General features: G+C 42.8%; 1 protein-coding gene across 2 annotated transcripts in view; it reads left to right on the top strand.

Annotated features, from left to right (window-relative positions):
* The first annotated feature begins 6,277 nt into the window (after positions 1–6,277).
* LOC101544702 (ubiquinol-cytochrome-c reductase complex assembly factor 1) overlaps positions 6,278–20,720 on the top strand; it is a 98,230-nt gene continuing 83,787 nt past the window's right edge. For both annotated transcript variants that reach the window (XM_055140264.1, XM_004612536.2), the window contains exons 1-2: positions 6,278–6,431; positions 15,935–16,039. In XM_055140264.1, coding sequence (XP_054996239.1) covers positions 6,408–6,431; positions 15,935–16,039 — 129 coding nt within the window. In that variant the 5' untranslated portion in view covers positions 6,278–6,407. The remainder of the gene's footprint in view (positions 6,432–15,934; positions 16,040–20,720) is intronic.

Below are 20,720 nucleotides of genomic sequence, written 5' to 3'. Positions count from 1 at the left end.
AAGCAGAAGCTTCTTTAAATAAAATAAATACAAATGGTCAAAAGGCACATGAAAAAATGCTCCACATCGCTAATCATCAGGGAGATGTAAATCAAAACAACAATGTGATATCATCTCACACCACAGAGACTGGCACACATTCAAAAGAACAAAAGCAACCAGTGCTGGCGTGGATGTGGGGACAGAGGGGCACTTTTTCACTGTTGGTAGGAATGCCGACTGGTCCAGCCTTTCTGGATAAACAATATGGACATTCCTTCAAAAACTAGAAATTGAGCTTCCATATGACCCTGCAATGGAAGGGTCAATTGGAAATATATCCTATGTAATTGGGAATATATCCTAAGGATTCAAAAAAGCACAGTATAAATGACATCTGCACCTGTATGTTCATTGCAGCACTGTTCACAATAGCCAGAATCTGGAAACAACCCAAGTGCCTGAGAATAGACGACTGGTTAAAGAAACTTTGGTACATCTACACAATGGAATACTATGAAGCTGTTAGGAGAGATGAAGTAATAAAATTTGCTTATAAGTGAATGGACATGAAGAGTATCATGCTAAGTGAAATGAGTCAGAAAGAGAGGGACAGACATAGAAGGACTGCACTCATTTGTGTAACATAAAATAATATAATATGAGATGGTCACCCAAGGACAGTAGACACAAGGACCAGGAATATTGCCCCATAGTTGGAAGTCTGTCTCATGAGCTGGGGGAGAAGGCAGCTGGAATAAAGAAGGGATCATTAAGTCAATGATGGTTGGAGGAGTCATTTAGATGGGAGATGTGTGCTGAAGGTAGATAAAGGACCAAGCATGGGGGCCTGGAGTGATAGTACAGTGGGTAGGGAGTCTGCCTTGCACGTGGCCGATTTGGGTTTGATCCCCGGCATCCCATATGGTCCCCTGAGCACCGCCAGGAGTAATTCCTGAGTGCAAAGTCACACCCTATGCATCGCTGGGTGTGATCCAAAAAGAAAAAAAAAGGACCAAGCATGATAGCCTCTCAGTATCTGTATTGCAAACCATAGTGCCCAAAAGTAGAGAGAGTATGGGGGAAATTGTCTACCATGAAGGCAGGGGGAGGGTTGGAAAGGTGGGGTATACTGGGGACATTGGTAGTGGAGATTGTGCACTGGTAGAAGGATGGGTGTCTGATCATTGTATGATTGAAACTCAAACATGAAAGCTTGTAACTGTATCTTATGGTGATTCGATAATAAAAAATTAAAAAAAGAGAAATATCTCCTAGTGGGCTTGGGGGATATATGGGTTGCTGGGAATTGGAACCAGGTTGGCTGTGTGGATGGCAAGAGTCCTGCCTGCTGTACTATTGTTCTAACCCAAAAATATTTGTCCTTAAAAAAGAGAATCCCACCACTCTGGTGAAATATATGTACTAAAAGAAGGAGAAGGGCTAGAGATATTGCTCAGTAGGTTTAATGCATGGTTTTCATGTTGAGAACTGGGGTTTCCAACCATATTACCTGGTCCCCCAAGAACTACCAGAAAACCCAGGAACATTGACCCAGTTCTAGCCACTGAACACTACTGGCTGTGGCTCCAATCACTCCCTCAAAAAAAAAAAAAAAGAAGAGAGAGAGCTTCAGTTGTATACTGAAAGATAGAATTGGATTTTTATTGAACGCAATGTAGTAGACATACATATTGTTTTGGGGATAGAGGTTGGACCATACCCAATGTTGTTCAGGGGCAATTCCTGATGGGGCAATTTGTCATGAGAACAAAAAGTTGGCGACAACTCGAAGAACTGACTATATACTTTACATGTTGTAAACTGGGGCTTTAGCACAGATACCACGTGGTTTCCCAATTACCACCAGGAGTAACCCTTGAGCACAAAGCTAGGAACAGCCTTTGAGCACTTCCATAAATGGCCCAACCTTTTATATCCCCTGCAGAAAAGAACAAAAACACGAAAGAAACTGTCTTTCAACTATTTCCTATGATATAAAAACTATTAAAAGAAAAATCCACTGAAGTTACATATACATATAATTTGGATTGGGGCTTGGGTCATGCCCAGCAGTGCTTCAGGGATTATTTTTGATGGCTGTGTTCAGAAGTTCCTCCTGGAAATGCCAAGACCATACATAGTACCAAGATTAAATCCAAGTCAGCTGCATGCATGCAAGTGCCTTAACCCTTGATATATATATATATATATATATATATAAAGACCTCAGTTCTCCAACCACAGATGACTATACCATAAGTCTATTGCATTCAAGGTAAGTGCCTTACCCACTGTACTCTCTCCAGCCCACTCCTGTACTATCTTTCCTGTCCCCGAACATAGAATTTTTAAAAGACTATAGGTTCTCAGATATGGCTCAGGGTAGAACACCTGCTTTATAGGTAGGTGGTCAAGAGTTTAATCCCTGCAGACCTGGGAGATGGCTCAATGGACTAAACACATAATTTGAATGTATGGGGCCCTGGTTTGATCCTTGGCACCCCACAGTTCCCTGAGCACTGCCAAGAGTGACCCTGACCCAGCTGAGAGTGGCCCCTAAGCACCACTAAGTGTGGCCAAAAAATGAAAACTGAAAGTAAAACCACAAAACCCTAATGATTAGAAATGTGTGATCCTGGTCAGTGTCCCCATGCCTAGTGTAAGCCTAACAACCTGGCAGCTTGACACACAGCGTGCACTCCGGTAAGTAGCACTGTAGCACTGTAGTCCCATTGTTCATCAATTTGCTCGAGTGGGAACCAGTAACGTCTCCATTGTGAGACTTGTTGTTAGTTTTTGGCATATCGAATATGCCACGGGTAGCTTGCCAGGCTTTGCCGTGCAGGCGGGATACCCTCTGTAGCTTGCTGGGCTCTCTGAGAGGGATGGAGAATTCAAACCCGGGTCTGCCACGTGCAAGGCAAACGCACTACCCACTGTGCTATTGTGTCAGTCCATTCTGATAAGTACCACATCCAAATGTACACCTTCTGTGAGCATTGCAGCTAAAAAGTGAAAAACCTTCACTTGGATGCAACCAACTATCCAAGGATCACAACCAAGCATCTGGGTTTAGAACACCCCTTCCCAGCAACACCAAGAGAAGGGAAGCTGGAAGGGACTGTTGAGTGAAAACAAGGAAGCAACAAAATACAATCAGCTTGTCAATGAATTGAAAAGAAAAGAAAACCCACACTAACCAAAATGTCACATTTTCTTTTTTATTGAGGTAAAAATCTTAAAAAATTATCTGGAAGGATATTCAATTTCAGAGAGAAGGGTCTGGGATTCAAGGTGCTAATTTTTAGAAAAGAAAATGTACAGCTATATCACTGTTAATTTAAAATTTATTAATCAATTAAAATTTAATAAGCAAGGGACTCAAGTTCAACTACATTGTTTAATTTTGTCTTTCATTCTGTTCAACTTGAAACTTTGCCTTTTCTGATAATTTCATAGTGTCTGCAGTCTTCTGCAGAGATGCTCTTCTTCTAGTTCACAGAGAAAAAAAATCAGAAAAAATATCTGTCTTCTCTATAGATGCCAAGTTCTTATCATCTTTTTTTTTTTTTTTTTGCTTTTTGGGTCATACTCGGCGATGCACAGGGGTTACTCCTGGCTTTGCACTCAGGAATTACTCCTGGCGGTGCTCAGGGGACCATATGGGATGCTGGGATTGGAACCCGGGTCGGCCGCGTGCAAGGCAAATGCCCTACCCGCTATGCTATCGCTCCACCCCCTCTTATCATCTCTTGTGTGAATTATTTATTTGGTCTCATATGCAGTGTCTTTGTATCACATTTGCTTTTTGAATCTGATTAAAACTGATCTAATTCTATTTTATTTTTTGGTGGGGGGCTTTTTTGGTCACACTAGGTGATGTTCAGGGGTTACTCCTGGTTCTGCACTTAGGAATTACTCCTGACTGGCAGTACTTAGGGGAACATATAGGATATCCACTGGGGATTGAGCCCAGGTCAACCGCATGTGAGGCAGATGCCCTGACTGCTGTACTATTACTCTGGCCCCTGATTTAAGATGCATATCTGAATCTGATTAAGAATGATTCCCATTCCTCTTTAATCTGTGATACCACCTACTTTTGTGTAGGTAAACTACCCACCTGTGTGCAGAAAGCACCTTCATTTTAGCTTGTAAAATCCTTTATCTGGGTGACTGAGGAAGGAAATCTTAATTTTTTTTTAAACCAAAACTAGATTTATTTATTTATTTATTATTAGGGGGTTACACCCTGTGGTTCTTGGACTATTCCAGGCTCTGTACTCAGGGGTTAACACTGATAATACTTGGGGGACCATATATCATACTGGGGATGGAATCAGGATCAGCACATGCCTTATGTCCTGTTTTATTCCTCCAGCTCCCCTCCCCCAAACCAAATTTATCTACAATTATTACTTGTAGCAAAACTTTAGCACTAATTGGCCTGCCATTTTTATTTAACTTTCTGATTAATTCTACATGTAGCAATCAAAATAAACTTTTATTTTTGTTTTCTGGCCATACCCAGTTGTACTCAGGGACTGCTCCTGGCTGTGCTTTGGGGACTATGTGGTTCTAGGGACTGAACGCCAGGCTCCTGCATGCAAAGCATGCACTTCAGATCTTTAAGCCAACTTTCCCATTTCCAAAGTCAACTTCTTACAACTAGAATCAGCTAGTTCTTCCAGCATAATATTCTCTAATGGCTTCCTACTATATTTAGAATAAAATTCAGACTTCACCTATAACTTCTTGAATAATTTAACCTCTGCTTAGCTCTCCAAATTATCTCTTTAAATAATTAAGATTTAATTTCAAGACTACTGGAAATTGGTCTCTGGATTTTTGAAATAAACCTCCTTTCTTTTCCAGTTCAGGATTCTTGTCCTGGAATTCACCCACCTCATATGTGTTGATGGATTAGCAAGTGTGATGTCACTTTTCAAGTCTTGTTCCTCTTCTTTGCAGTTCAACTAACAAGCCACTTTATTTTTACCTGACAGCAGTCTACAGTCTTCATGCCTGATCTTTAGTAGGAAGCTTACCACAGAGAGGAAAATGGGGGAAGACAGGGTCAGCAGGTGCTGGGACAACGGTGAAGGGAAGTAGACATTCTGGTAGAGGGTGTGGTGCTGAAATGTGTTATGCATGAAAGCTCATCATTAATGGTATTATAAACCACAGTGCCTACCCTATTTTTTTTTTTTTTTTTTGCTTTTTGGGTCACACCCAGAGGTGCTCAGGGGTTACTCCTAGCTCTGCACTCAGGAATTACCCCTGGTGGTGCTTGGGGGACCATATGGGATGCCAGGGATTGAACCCAGCTAGGCAAAGTGCAAGGCAACCGCCCCACCCAGCCTATCCTTTTTTAAGTTTTTTTTTTTTTTGTCACTGTCATTCTGCTTCCTTCGCAGCACTCACCACTGTTTCACATACTTCGCCCATGCCATCCATGTTCTAGACTTTTCCATGCCTCCCCTACCAGCCTATGAATGAACTTAAGAAAGCCAATATCCACAGCTCTTTTTTTTGGGTCACACCCGGCGATGCACAGGGCGTACTCCTGGTTCTGCACGCAGGAATTACTCCTGGTGGTGCTTAGGGGACCGTAAGGGATGCTGGGAATCGAACCCGGGTTGGTTTGGTGCAAAGCAAATGCCCTACCCGCTGTGCTATCGCTCCAGCCACCCCACAGCTGTCTTGTGTGGAGTCCACAGAGAACATTCTAGAAGGTATTTATCGGCCGAATGACAAGTGCAGAGCCCTGTCTCCAGTTCATCCCAGGAACGTCAGCTCCGTCACTCTACTGGAACAGAGTTCTCTGGTGGGGGCCATTCTCTCCACCACCTCAGGAAAACAGCTCGTGTCCTCCATCCTTCCTCTTCAGAGTTATTTTCTACCAATACAGAGAAGTTCCAGTTGAGCATCCTTCAGCCAGGCACCCTAACCGTCGCTCTCCTCAGGCCTCCCGTGGGCGTGTGACTCCACTCCCTTCTTCCCCTGGGTTGTCTCTCCTGTTCCTCTTCTCTCAGGATTTTCTGAGGGAGCCTTTCAATGGTTGCCCCAAGGTCTGGCGCTTTTCAGTGGGGATCCTCTTGGGGCAGGGTTGGGGATGGAGGGGTTCTGACGGGAGGCCCGTCAGGGGTCGGGCGAGGTTAAGGAAGGCGCAGGGTCTGCTGTGGCCGGGCAACTCAGTGCCCTGTGACGTGGTGGAGGAGAGCGGGAGCGGCGAGGCGCGCGCCCGCGGCCGGCAGGCTCGTGCACGTAAGGGAAGGCTTGCTGCGCGCCCGCGCGCTGTGGCCTCAGTGCGCCTGCGTTGCCGTTGCCGGGCACCCGCCGGGCGAAGAGACACGCCGGGGAAAGGTCGGGGCCGCGGAGAATCCGGAAATCCACCTTTCACCCGGAAATGGTTCTTGGGAAACATGGCGTTGCTGGTGCGAGTCCTTGTGAGTGAAGGAGTTACTTCCTAACGGCCGCCCCCGGCGCCCGGGCTTGGAGTCACGGAGCGGGGGGAACTGCAGGGAGGTCGCGGAGGGGGGGATCTGTGCCTTCGCGTGGCTGTCAGCTGCCTGCCTGCTGGGAGGAGTGTGTGAGAGGGCTGGAGGGGGGAAACTGAGGTAAAGTCCTCAGACTTTCATTCCCCTCCAGCCCCCCCCCCCCGCTTTTCCCTTCCCCCCGCACCCCGGTTTAGCTGTTCTTCCCTCCGCTTCCGGGGACAGTGAGAGTGATGAGTGATGCTGGACACAGTAGAGGCCAGTTTGCTTGTCCTCGGCCATCACCTGCTACCCGACCACCTGGTGGGGCACTGATTTAATTTTCTGAGATCTGGATTCTAGTTCTTGTTCTGTCGCGGGTCCCTGTGTGGGACGCTAGGATGTTCATTGTCAGTCCCTTTGGATCCGGAGATTCTCTGGGCTGATTCTTGACTCTACGGTTTAGTAGATTACTCTGCTAGATCATCATAGTGAATAGGGGAATGGCCATCGTTTCCACGTTGCCTGCCACGTCACAGGGGTTCCACGCAGTTTGAATGAGGGAAGGAAGGAAAGAAGCCACCCACAGCAAGCATTCAGCAGAGTCTTGATCCTTTTAGCAGATGCTGACCTCTAGGAATTAAAGGGGAAAGCGAATGGCAGCAGAATAAAGGTTAGGAGGACATAGAATTTAGCTTCTAATCTTAGAATGATGCGAGAGTCTATAATTTTAGCAAGCCTTCAGAAAACTGGGTCAAGGACTTTGCTTTACAGAGCTGACGGATCTATTCCTGCCTCTGGCGACCTTTTGAGTTGTAATTTTGCACTTGTGTTTCTCACTTTTATTTTTGTTTGTGATCACTCCCGTGGTGCTCGGGATTGAACCAGAACCCGGGACTCCTGTATGCAAAGCTTGTCCACTAGCCCTTTTAGCCATCTTACTGGCCATTTCATTTCTAGGTTCTTAATATATGGGGTACCAGGACTGCAGTTTTACTTTTTGTAATTTTTATTGGGGGTGTGGTGTTTGGGACACACCCCGCTGTATTCCTGGCTCTGTATTCCCTGGTGGTGTGCAAGGAGCCATACGTGGTTCCCAGGATTGGAATCATGGTCAGCCTTATCCAAGGCAAGCAAGCATTGTAATTCCTGTCCGTCCCCACTTTTTGATTTTTTGCCATCCTGGCAAAGTTCAGTGATCTCTGTTGCTCTAAATAAATATTTGTTTGAAGAATAGCACCATTTGCCTACAGAAAGATTTGTTTGGTGAAGTAATTGTTGATGTCAGGGCCAAAATTGATTCAGATTTGATGACTGCTGGAAAAATGGCAAGTGAAATTTCCCCAATCCCATCCCCCCTTTTTAATTTTATTTTTAAGGCGGTTTATTTGAGAATAGACCTGAAATGAACACTTTGATTTCTTTTTTGCTCCTTACCATGTGGACTGTTGTAAAGTAATTTCTTGTTACTCTTCTATAGTAGTTGAATATTTCTCTGCCTATTCCTTCCTATTCCTCTTTTTAGGTAAACATCAAGATTAGAGGAGGATCACTTTATATTGTGATTCTTTAGTGACTTCTTTTTTTGTTATATTTTGTTTCAGTTATCGTGATTTACAATTTTGTAATACCATCAGTGGTAGGGTTTCATCCATACAACATTCCAACACTACACCCACCACCAGAGTACCCTTTCCCCTCCACATTGGTTTCAGGTTCCCTCCCTCCTTCCCATCTCACCATCCCACTCCAACCCCCACATTTCACTGCTCAAGTAAGCTCAGTTCCTTAGCTTCTGTTGCTTTTGGCAACTTGTCGTTCTTTTACTCTGTGTGTATGTGCGCGTGTGTGTGGTGTGTGTGTGTGTGTGTGTGTGTGTGTGTGTGTGTGTGTGTGTGTGTGTGTGTGTTGGGTCACATGCAGCAGTACTTGGGGGCTACCTAGGCTTGGTGCTAGGGATCTCTGGGAGACAATGCATGGTACTAGGGATTGAACTCTGGGTTTATGCATGCAAAGTAAGTATTCCTGTCCTTTGTGCATTCTCTAGTCCTTAAAGGCTGAATAAAACTTCACTGCTACTTTATATATAAAACACTGTATATTGCTTTAGTTTATCCATATGTCTGCTGATGGGTCACTTGCAGCTTTTAGCCGTTCTGTAATAAGGCTGGAAATATTAGGTGTTAGAAATATTTGAGTCTCTTTGAGTATATATACCCATAACTGGAATTACTGGATCATAGGCCAACACAACAATTGTATTATTTTATATTCTCATCAACGAAACATAGCAGTTCTGATTTTTCTATATCTTTGCCAATTTTGCTTTTCATAATTTGTGTGTATTGGCCATCGAATCCAGGGCCAAACACATGTGAGATAGGCACTCTACTTGGCCACATCCTTGCCCCAGAGTGGTCAGTTTATTGGTAGTTTTGACTTGCATTATTATCATTGGTTGTTGGTGTTGAACATCTCATGTGCTTTTTGACCATTTTTATGTCTTTGGAAAAGCATCTGAGTACTATGCTCGTTTTTTAATCAAATTGGGTTTTCGTGAGTTTTTTTTTTTTGTAGAAACTTCTATATATTCTAGATATGATTTTTAAATTATTTTATCCATTCTATCAGTTTCCTTTTCACTTGTTGATAATATTCTTTTTTCTTTTTCTTTTTGGTTTGTGGGCCACACCAGTGCTGCTTGAGCATTCTTGGGGGACCATAGGTTCAGGGATTGAACCTGGTGCCTCCCACATGCACAGCATCTGCTCCAGTCCTTTGAGATATCTCCCTGGCAAAACTATCATTCAAAAGTGGAAGGAAAATGAAAACTTTCTAGATAAACAAAAACTCAATGTCAAAGTAAATCAACTTTACAGCAAATACTAAGAGAAGATTTTCAGGAAGAAATGAGACCTGTGACAGTACAGTAACTTAGAAATTAAGCACACTGATAGACACCTATGTAAATAAACTAACACCTATGTAAATTTACTAACAAGATAAATTAATAAAACAGTCTAAATGTGTCTTTGTAACTTTGTATTCTTTATAACTATAGTATTCTTTGATGTATTGATGTTTTCATGGTCCAACTTGTGTTATATGTGCTTTTGGTTGTTACAGCCAAGAAGTCATTGTCAAATTTGGATGAAACTTTTCCTTATAATTTTGTCTAAGAAGATTCATGGCTTTAGGTCTTATAAAGTCTTTGCTCCATTTTGAATTAATTTTTGTGTATTATTTAAGATTTAATTTTAATTTTAGCATTTTCCTTGGAAGATTATAATATTAACATTTTCTCTTTTTTTTTTTTTCCTTTTGGGTCACACCTGGCGATGCTCAGGGGTTACTCCTGGCTCTGCACTCAGGAATCACTCCTGGCGGTGTTCGGGGGACCATATGGGATGCTCAGAATCGAACCCGGGTTTGCCCGGTGCAAGGCAAAGGCCCTACCCGCTGTGCTATTGCTCCAACCCCAATATTAACATTTTCATAATCTAGATTGGATTAACACCACCTTGATTTCAATATTATGGAAAAATATTTATTTTTTATAGCTTTATTTCTTCTTTATGCTTTTATTGTTATTCACATTGCATATTGATATTGTGTGTCCATCAACAGACATATGATTGCTTTATGTAGTTGTCATTTAAAAATAAAAATAAAGCTACAAAGACACATTTAGACTGTTTTATTAATTTATCTTGTTAGTAAGTTTATTTACATAGGTGTCTATCAATGTGCTTAATTTCTAAGTTATTGTACTGTCACAGGTCTCATTTCTTCCTGAAAATCTTCTCTTAGTATTTGCTGTAAAGTTGATTTACTTTGACATTGAGTTTTTGTTTATCTAGAAAGTTTTCATTTTCCTTCCACTTTTGAATGATAGTTTTGCTTTTTGACAGATTTCTTTTCCCACAGCATTTTGAATATTTTGTCAGCTAGCTCCTTTGAATGAATATTGCTATTTAGAAACCAAGTCTGGGAACTATCTGGAGTCATTGCTACAGGGATTTCATTGCTTTAGGTCCTATCAGGACATTAGGAAATATATGTATGTGTACAGATAAACATAAACACATGCTGTCAGCCTGCCATCTCCATATTTAGGCATTCATTTAACTGTGGCAAATGGGAAATAGTGGAAAATGTGTAGTGTAGTTAGACTTAATGGTGATTATGTCTGTGCTGAATATTTTATAGACTTGTCATTATTCTCCAAGCAGTATGGCAAGTTATTTATATGCCATTTACATTTTACTGAGCATCATAAGTTATCTAGAGAGGTATTGAAATAGTATGTGTAGGTTATCTACAAATAATACACCAGTGGGACTGGAGCGATAGCACAGCAGGGAGGGCATTTGCCTTGGACGCGGCCGACCTGGTTCGATTACAGGAGTAATCCCTGTGCATTGCCAGGTGTGATCCAAAAAGCAAAATAATAATAATAATAATAATAATACGCCAGTAAAGGAGTTGAGTATCTATAGATTTTGCTCTTTGTTGCTCTAAAAGGAATCTCTTTTATATGCTGAGGGGGGACTTTATATCTATTTATTTACTTCAATATTATTCAAAACCTGTATGAGAAGACAGGGAGATAGCTCAGTGGGCTGAGTGCACATGCATGCAGGAAATCTGGGTTTGATCTCCAGCACTACATGGTCTCCTGAGCCAGGTGTGGCCCCCCAAACCAAGACAACAACTCCCCCCAATCTGTCACTTTAAATTCCATCTGCTGCCACAGGGAATATGAATATTTCTGCTTTTTTATATTAACTAATTGCTTGGATAAGAACCTGACTTCTCATCAGTTTGAGCGCTGATGTGCATGTTCCCAGCCTAGGTGAAACAAGTGCTACTGAGAACAAATATCTTTTCACCATCTATTGAGTGCCTCTCCTCCCCAAATATTTGCGTTTTGTTTTGGGTGATTTCTGTGTTTTTTTTTTTTTTTTTTTGGTCACACCCAGCGATGCTCAGGGGTTACTCCTGGCTTTGCACTCAGGAATTACTCCTGGCGGTGCTTGGGGGACCATATGGGATGCTGGGAATCGAACCCAGGTCGGCCGAGTGCAAGGCAAACGCCTTACCCGCTGTGCTATTGCTCCGGCCCGTTTTCTTTTAAAATGACTTTTTTTGTGGGGAAGAGTTGTTTTGTTTTTGGGCCACAACCAGCAGTGCCCAAGGCTTACTTCTGGCTCAGTGCTCAGGAATCACTACTGGCAGTGGTGCTTGGGGACCATATGGGTACTATGGATGAAACCCTGGTATGCTGCATGCAAAACAAGCACCTTACCCACTGTACTCTCTTTCCTGCTCCTAAAATGGCTTTTCATTGTGGTGCTAAAAGCTCTGTCATGTTCCTTAGTAAGAGAATTTGTTACAAGTTTCATTCATGAGTGACTTGTGGTGCCTGTTAGTTCAATATGAATGGATCAACAGCATATGTTAAATAAGGTGTTACTATGACCAGAGTCTAGCAGGAACCTAACCTTATATTTTCTGTAAGAGCAAATATTAGTATCTACAAGAGGGAGATCAACACTTTCACAGATATTTAATAATAAACATATATAATGGATAGATAGGTACATAAATATATGAAGTTCTGGGAGAAGCAGAAAGGAAAAAGAACCAAATAGAATAAAATATATATATATATTACATATATACATATATATCACTTGTATCAGTTTTATCACTTGTCATCCGTTGCTCATCGATTTTCTCAAGTGGGCGTTAGTAACGTCTCCACCCTGTCGCGTGCTCGTGTAGCCCAATGGCGTCTGCTCGCTCCAGGAACACGAAGAGCATCAAACCACTTGTTCAGGGTCTTTATGAAGAAGTCTGACCATCTCATAGGTGGGCGGCTGGGCGTCCTACAGAATCCAGTCGGTAACAGCTCTAGTCCAGCGGTTGTCTCCAAATGCAGATGGGCCGGGCACATTTGGAGCGGTTGTCTCCAAATGTGTCCAGCCCATCTGATTTTTGATGCCTTGGCAAACGATGTATTATATATAATACATATTATATATAATGGATAGGTAGGTATATAAATATATGAAGTTTTGGGAGAAGCAGGAAGGAAAAAGGGCCAAGTAGAGTCATTAGAGTCAGAACCTAAAGTTGAGTCTTTCCTTTCCTTTGCCCGTTCCCCTTCCTTCTCCCCATTTTCCCCTCCCCTCTCCTTTCTTCCCCTATCCCTTTTCCCATTCTCCTTTCCCCTCACCTGTGAGGCAAGTGCTCCACTGCAGAGTTACATCATACGCCTGAGAGATTTCTTAAAGCAGATGAGCTCTGATATGGATAGGAATGAAGGGGATTAGCTCTTGCGGAAAGGAATGGTGACTCCCAGACCAGCAGCACTGACTCAGCTTGTGAGTTTTCTGAATGAAGACTGCAGAGAGGATATAAAAGTGTACTGTGGAGTCTAGAGGAAATTTCCGTTAGTAAAGACCAGTTGTTGAAGTTTGACTAACTGGGTACTTGGTGCCATTATAAGCTTTTGAGAAAGAGAATTGCAGGTTCCAAACAATATTTTAAGAAAATGTTTTGTGCTGCTGTGACTATTTGTCAGGAAATGAGAATATGAAGATCTTACATAGATTTTAAAAAATACCTATTAATTTTTTGGGTGGTATACCCAATGGTGCTTAGGGACCATTCTGTAGTACATAGGGTACCACTGGTCCCCTGAAGGATTGAATCTAGGATTTCTATACGCAAAGCATATGCTCCCAGGCCCTTTGAAACATTTCCCGGAACCTAGGCTCTCCCTGATCATTTAGTAACAATGATGTCTTCATATGTTGTTTTCTTTTGTTGGCTTTTGGGCCATACCTGGTGGTTTCAGGACTTAATCTCCCTACTCTGCTCTCAGGGGTGACTCCTGGTGGGGCTCAGGGGACCATGTAGGATGTCTGGGATTGGACCTAGGTCAGCTACATGCAAGACAAGTGCCCTTCCTGCCATACTTTGCTCCAGCCGTGGAAGACATAATCTTCCTGCTAAAGCAGGAAGGTACATCAAGATGCCTTTACGTTTTTTGCTCTGGTGAGAAGTCACAAAGGAATTGACATTCATTTTGGCTGTTACCACTTACCACTTCAGCGATGGCCACAGAAGAAAAGAGAGCCACATGCTACTTCATTTCTGTAAATTTACATATATTTGGCACATCTGCTTCCTGAGCCCATGTGCTGCTTGTACCCACGTGGCTGAGCACATGTGTGACCCTTTCTGCCATAAATCAGCATGGATCCTGTAGTTGGGTGTAAATTCAAATAGTAGCCCTATTGTTTATTAACTTTGCGACCTTGGGTAATTGTTACTTAATTTAACCATACTTCAGCTGCTGCTTCTTCTTCTTCTTTTTTCTTTTTGGTGGTGGTGGTTGTCTTAGGTCACACATGGAGATGCTCAGGGGCTACCCCCAGATCAGTTGAACCCAAGGCTCCTGCCTGCAACAAATACTCTCTAGCCCTTGGAGCTCTCTTCATGGCTCCCTCAGTTTCTTCCTTTCTTTCTTTGTTCTTTGGGTGGGCCACACGTGGTAGTGCTCAGGGACTCTTCCTAATATGTGGCGCTAGGGATGAAGCTGGCTTGGCTGCATGCAAGGCAAGCTCCTACCCGCGATCCTGCTGCTCGGGTCCCTCTTTTTCCATGTCAGTGGAATAGTGGAACAATGGTAATATACCTTGATCATTCACAGATTCTCTTTTTGTTTATTTGTTTGTTTGGGAGGTGGCAATCTCCCAGGCAGTGCTCAGAGAGCTGGGGGGCCCTCATGGTGATACTTTTCTAAATGGGTTAGTGGTGGTTCTGTGTCAGGGCCCCAGGCTGCGCTGCTGCTCGTCCTTGTCAGGGACCACCAGAGCCACCTTGGCAGTGCTTGAGGGCCTTTAGGGCTAAGGCAGTGGTGAGAAGGATAGGTTAGGGGAATAGACCAGGGTTTGAACTTGGTTCTCCTGATAGGTCCCTAGCCCTGATTGTAAAGTTCCATTGAGTCACACAGTTTCTGGAAAAGTGCAGGCACGTAATAAGTGCTCATAACTATTACTGGTGTTTGCCTTGAGGACTTTTGCCCGGAGTCCTTTTTTCCTTTTCTGGGGAGGCTGGGGATGGGGGTGGGGGGAGGCCGGAGGCATGGGTAGCCTCTTACTCAGTTCAGGGGCCCCAGGGTCTGTGGACAGGGCCACATTGTGTTGCTGCTTGAACCACGTAGTGCTGGGGGCCACCAGGGCTACTCCCAGTGGTGACCATGGGGCCGAGCAGTGCTGGGATCAGACTAGGACTCTGTGCGAGGCACGGTCCAGTCCATTGAGCTCTCTCCTGCCCCTAGTCCTGGCCGAGTTCAGTCCCGTCAAAGGGAAGCACCAGCTATAAATTCAGCAGCTATTCCATCCTTTTTTGGGGGGTGGGCTAGAGGGGAGTCTCCTGCTGATGGTCATCCTGGCTCTGGGCTGGTGATGAGATACTGCTGGGTGCCACCTGGGAGTGTTCATATTTTAGTTCTATTTTATTTTTATAAAGTTGTTCACAATAATTTATTAAACTCAGTATTCCAACACCAATCCCACCACCGTTACACCTTCCCACCACCAATATTTTGAATTTTCCCAGCCACCACTGGCTGTTTTCTGGGGGTCACAAGCACCAGGGATCAAACTTAGGACTTCCTGTAGGTGAGGCATTTACTCTAGTCCTTTGCGCGATCTCCGCAGTTCCTATTTAATCTCTTCCCATCTCAAAAATCTCGTTACCCAAGTGTTTCCCTGACCTAAAATTTTTTTCTAGAGTGCCCGAATTCTTTTCTTTCCTTTCTTGCTTTCTGTTACTGCTGTTGAGTTCTCTGATGGTCACTTGACCGTGGTGCTGGCCAAAGGCTGCACATTTTGGTCGCAGTGCTTGCACCTATGTTTATGGGGTTGCCTTTCATTTTAGTGGTCACACAGGTACTTAGAGCTTCTTGCACACATGGCTGTACCTCAGAGCCACTGCGAAGGACAGTGGGGATTAAATTTATGACCTCCCACTGGTAAGGCAGGTGCCTTTTAGCCACTGAGCCATTGTCTGGGCCCTTGGCCCTAGTCACTCCAAGGCCTGGACTGTAATTCCAGCCCCAGTAACTATAAAGAAAGTCAGTGTAGCACAGATAAGTCTGCGTTTATGGAAAAAGCATAATTGGCTCTAATGATAAAATGCTTCAAGTGTGCCTAGTCGGCCCTCTCTGGGCCCCGGGCACCTTTGTGCATGTCACGGTTACTGTAGTTTTATCTGGGTCAGGAGTCACCCATGCTTGCATCGTAGTGAGAGAGCTGATGCAAGGAAGCTGGATCCGGGACCTTATTTTGGAAGTTATGTGTCTAGTTCTGGGGGTATTTCTAAAGTTAAGTGTGCTCATTGATGCCTACATGTGGGGGCTGATATGGATTCTTCACAGATTATTAATTTTCTTTCTTTAGAGGAATGGAACAAGCATCTCCCAGTGGTTTCCAGTATGCAGCCGATTGGTCCCCGCGTCTCCCACACAAGGGCAGTGGGGCCGGGCTCTGTCTGCCACTCCTCAGGTAAGGTTTGTTGTTCCTTTGCTTGGTATGAAAATCTCAGTGTTTATGTGCAAATGTCAGGTATTTATAGATTAGCCACCCAAACTGTGTGATGGAAAAACCTCCTGAGACTACTTCTGGGTCTTGTGGTGCCAGCTCAGAGCTGATTCCTGCATTATGGTGTCTAGGGCGTTGCTTCTAAATACCCTCCTGTGGCGCTTAGCCGAGGTGACCAGGCTACAGTCTGATGGTTTTTACTGTTGGGAGTGTTTCCACTTACTCATCTCGGAGGTAACTTCTTTTTTTTTTTCATAACCACTTCATGCCGCTAACTTTGGATTTTGGGCCACACCCGCTGGTGCTCAGGGTCTACTCCTGACTCTGTACTCATGAATGACCCTTGGCAGAACCTAGGGGATCATATGTAGTGCTGGGGATTGAACTGGGGTTGACTGAGTGCAGTCTAGTGTTGGGATCCCAGTGATGTTACCTCCCAGTATTGACCTTGAATGTAGGGTATTGGTGGGCTTCCAACTTTTGCCCCTCCCTCTCCTCTTTCCCTGCCTCCCTTCCTCCCTCCCTCCCTTCTTCCTCCTCTTCCTCCCTCCCTTCCTCCCTTCCTCCCTTCCTCCCTCCCTTCCTCCCTTCCTTCTTCCCTTTCTTCCTCCTTCCTTCCCTCCCTCTACCCCTTCCTCCCTCCCTTCCTTCCCATGCATAACAGTCATTATTTTTTTTTTAATGCTCCTTCTGTCCTAGCACCCATAAGTTATATCACGTTTGTACTATATTTTCTTTGTTCTGGTCCTACCTTAAACGGTTACTCTTAGGAGCCCTGGTCCCCTTTATCGAAGAATGACTGGGGATATAACTCAGTGGTAGTGTGCATGCTCTGTGTATAAAATCCAGGGTGTTATTCCCAGCACTTAAATTTTTTTTTTGTTTTTGTTTTTTTTTTTTGCTTTTTGGGTCACACCTGGCGATGCACAGGGGTTACTCCTGGCTCTGCACTCAGGAATTACCCCTGGCGGTGCTCAGGGGACCATATGGGATGCTGGGATTCGAACCCGGGTTGGCCGCATGCAAGGCAAACGCCCTACCCGCTGTGCTATCACTCCAGCCCCTCTGCTCAGGTTTTTGAAAGCACCTTGAAAGAGTTAAAATTTTTTTTTTAATTAAGTTTTTGCTTTTTGAGCCATGCCTGGTTGTGCTCATGGCTTACTCCTGGGTGTTTAGGATTCATTCTTGGCAGTGCTCACTGTATGCAGTGCTGGGGGTTGAATTTGGGTTGGCCACCTGCTAGCCTAGTGCTCTAACATGCTGTATACTGTCTCTCCAGCCTTGTAGTATAGGTAACATGGTTACAATAGTGTTAATATTTATTATTTCTTTTAGTCCTTGTTTATAAAAAATGACCCTATGTAAAAACAAGAGAAAGTGAGATCATGATTTTATTTAATTTTGGTTTTTGGACCACACCTGAGTGTGTTCAGGGCTTTATTGCTGGTTCTGTGCTCAGGGATCACTCCTGCTGGGGCTCAGGGGACAATATGCCATGTCGGGAATTGAACACACATCAAGTTCATGCGAAGCAAACCTGCTGTACTCTCTCTTCAACCCTGATCATGTCATTTTTAAAATTTTCTTTCTTCCAATTTGATCACTTTCAAGAGTTATGTATAAGAAATAAAAACTGATTTTTAATCAGAAAAAAAGCAATAAATCCTTTGTTTAACTAAAAAAAATATTTATTATTTCTTTAAAATTTTAATTCTTTGGAGGTTTTTGGGTCATATCTAGAGGTAGGGTACCAGGGACCAGACCAGGGTCAGCCTTATGCAGCTATATGCAAGATAAATGCATTACTCCTGTATTGTCTGTCCAGTACATATATACGATTTTGATGTACAAAGTTACTGCACCTTCACTAGCACCAAAGTGCTCAAGACCCTCCACCACTGTCCTTACGTTACCTCTACTCTGCTTCTTCTTTGTCCCCTAGATAATCTGTTACTAATAACAGTTCAAGCATTTGTCACCATTTGAATACCATCTCCACCCCGAGCCCCCCCCACCCCCACCTTTTTGGTTTTTGCTCTGTATACCACTGATGAGAGAAAGCATCTGGAATTTATCCTTCTTAAGGGGATAGAATATTACTCTGAATTTCATTTTGATTGTATAATGAATTTGAATCTTAGCGTCCTCATTTCTAAGATGGGACAAAATAGTATCAAACTTTGTAAGGTTGTTGGGAGATAAAACGACTAGATTAAATACTGAGCATATAGGAGATTTTAATATGTTGTAATTGCTTTTTGTCTTGTTTTGTTTTGGGGGGATATTATTCTTGGGAGGGTCTACATTTGGGATCATCTCTGGCAGTGCTTGGGGTCCGGGCTCAACCTCAAGTTTGCTGTGTGCAAGGCAAGCACCCTACCTGCTGTACTGTTGCTTCAGCCCTTGTAATTGCTATTTTGTTGTTGTTGTTGCTATTTGTGTTCATTCTGCTTGGGTAAAATTTTTTCTTATGATATAAAGTTAGACTTCAAAAAGAAAATTTTTGTCCTAAAACTACCTTAAGCAAGTTGCAACCTCTCCCTGAATCTTAGTTTCCTCATCTGTGGAATGAAACATTTGGACTTAGAAGGTCTCTGAGATTTCTTCCAGCTCAAGTGTTGTTATTCTAAGTTACTCCTTAGTTTTTCAGTTGCCTTTGCTCCAAGCTAAACAGTCTCGATTAAGTTTAACCTTTTCACTAGGACCTTTTATTCATCTCTTTGATCATTCTTGTGGTTCTTTTTTGGACCTTCTCCAAATTGTCCTATTGAAAAAAAAAAGAGAGAGAGAGAAACATAAAAAGGAAATCCACCTAGTTTTTATTGAGTGCTGACTCCATGCCCAGAATAGTGTTGAACATTGGGACAGAAAATGAAAGAAATTATAATACAAATTGTGCCCTGGTAGAGCTTATAGTTTTGCTAAAATAACCAGGACTAGATACTTGCATCCATGGTATTTAAAAAATTATTTGTGTCCTTCCCTCCTTTTTTAATTAAAATTTTTTTTTTCCTGTTGTGGTTCCTCTTCTTTCTTCCCCTTTCCCCTTCTCACTTTTCCTTCTTTCAAACTAAGGACATCTCCTCACTCTCAGAACCTATTTGTAAATAATAGATAAGTAAATAAATAAGAAATCATATCTTTCTTTTAAGGTGATGCTGACTGTTAAAGAATTTATTCTTAATGTTGTCTAGATGGATCGTTACATTTGTATTATGCATTGTATTTTACACATCTCTCCACTTACATTATTCTATTTGGTTCTTAAAAAACAAATTTATAAGATAGAACTGCAGCGTTAATTCATTTCTGGCTGATACTCTTCTTCTCTTTCCACTGCCAATGTTTCTTAACCTTTTTCCAACTGTGGCCCCCTTCTGACCTCATTTCCTTCCTATAGTCCCACCTGTCCTACCTGGCCTTAGTCTGTTGAGGCTCCTTAGTCCCCTCATTTATGTCATTTTCATCTGTGACTCCCTTGGAGTATCCTGGGGATATACCTCGAGGCCTGTATGCCTCATTGGGTGTAACACACTTCTATATCATCATTCCCTACCTCTGTCTTCTTACTTTTTCTATCCTGCCTACTGTTGTTTTTTTTTTCTTGGTGGTGGTGGTCAAATTCAGAGACTCATTATACACAAGGCACACGCTTTACCACTGAACCCTGAGACATATCCCCAGTCCCAAAGTTTATTTTCTTTTTCTTGGTTTTTTTTTTTTATTTTTTAAAAATTTTTATGATGCTCAGTGGTGCTTGGGGGTCACTTCTGTCAGTGGTTGGGGAATCGTGTAGTACTAGGGAGTGAACCTGGGCACCCTGGATGCAAAGCTTGTGTTTAGCCTATTGCATGATCTCGCTGGTGCTCTTTTTTTAAGCCCTACAGATAGAACCCAGAATCTCACACGTGCAGGGGAAGTACTCTACAACTGAGCCACATCCCCTACAGACTTCTTAAGGATTCTCTATGAAGTATTTTTTCCCCCTTCTCAGTGAAGCAAAACGTTTTTCTTGAAAGAAATTTACCTAGAAAAAATGTAAGGGGCAAGGAGAAAGAGATATGCACTTAAGAGAGAACATGGGCTTCTCCAGAGTGGAAAAAACTTCTGTGGAATTTTTTTCTGATGACTTATTTTTAATTTCCAGGTTTTTTTTTCTTAATTTTTTGGGTCACACTGTGATACTCAGGGATTACTCTTGACTCTGTCCTCAGAAATTACACCATATGGGATGCCAGGGATCAAACCCCGGTCAGCTGCATGCAAGGCAAGTGCCCTTCCTGCTGGACTATCTCTCCAGCCCAAATTTCCACATTTTTGATGCTTTTACATTTTAAAGCATTTTATACTTTTTATTGAAGTATAGTAAAAATAATACAAAAGCCGTTAGCCATAGCATGTAGCCCAAGAATGGTTACATAGTGAAGGTAACCGAGATCAAGAAATAGACCCGCAGAAACCAGCTCAATCTCCTCTTAGTCTTGCCTCTCACTATGATTAAGCACTTCACTTTGAATACTCTCGCATATTTGGTCTTCTAGGAATTTTTTTCATTATTGGGTTTATAATTCAGGTTTCTTTAAGAAATTTGCTCATGTTCCATGTTTTAATAGTTAATTCATTCTCATTATTACATGAAGATAAC

The sequence above is a fragment of the Sorex araneus genome, chromosome 5 (assembly GCF_027595985.1).
Source record: "Sorex araneus isolate mSorAra2 chromosome 5, mSorAra2.pri, whole genome shotgun sequence".
In the NCBI taxonomy this organism is placed as follows: Eukaryota; Metazoa; Chordata; class Mammalia; order Eulipotyphla; family Soricidae; genus Sorex; species Sorex araneus.
The sequence above is the reverse complement of the archived record's forward strand: the minus strand, read 5'-3'. Positions and strand labels throughout refer to the sequence as shown.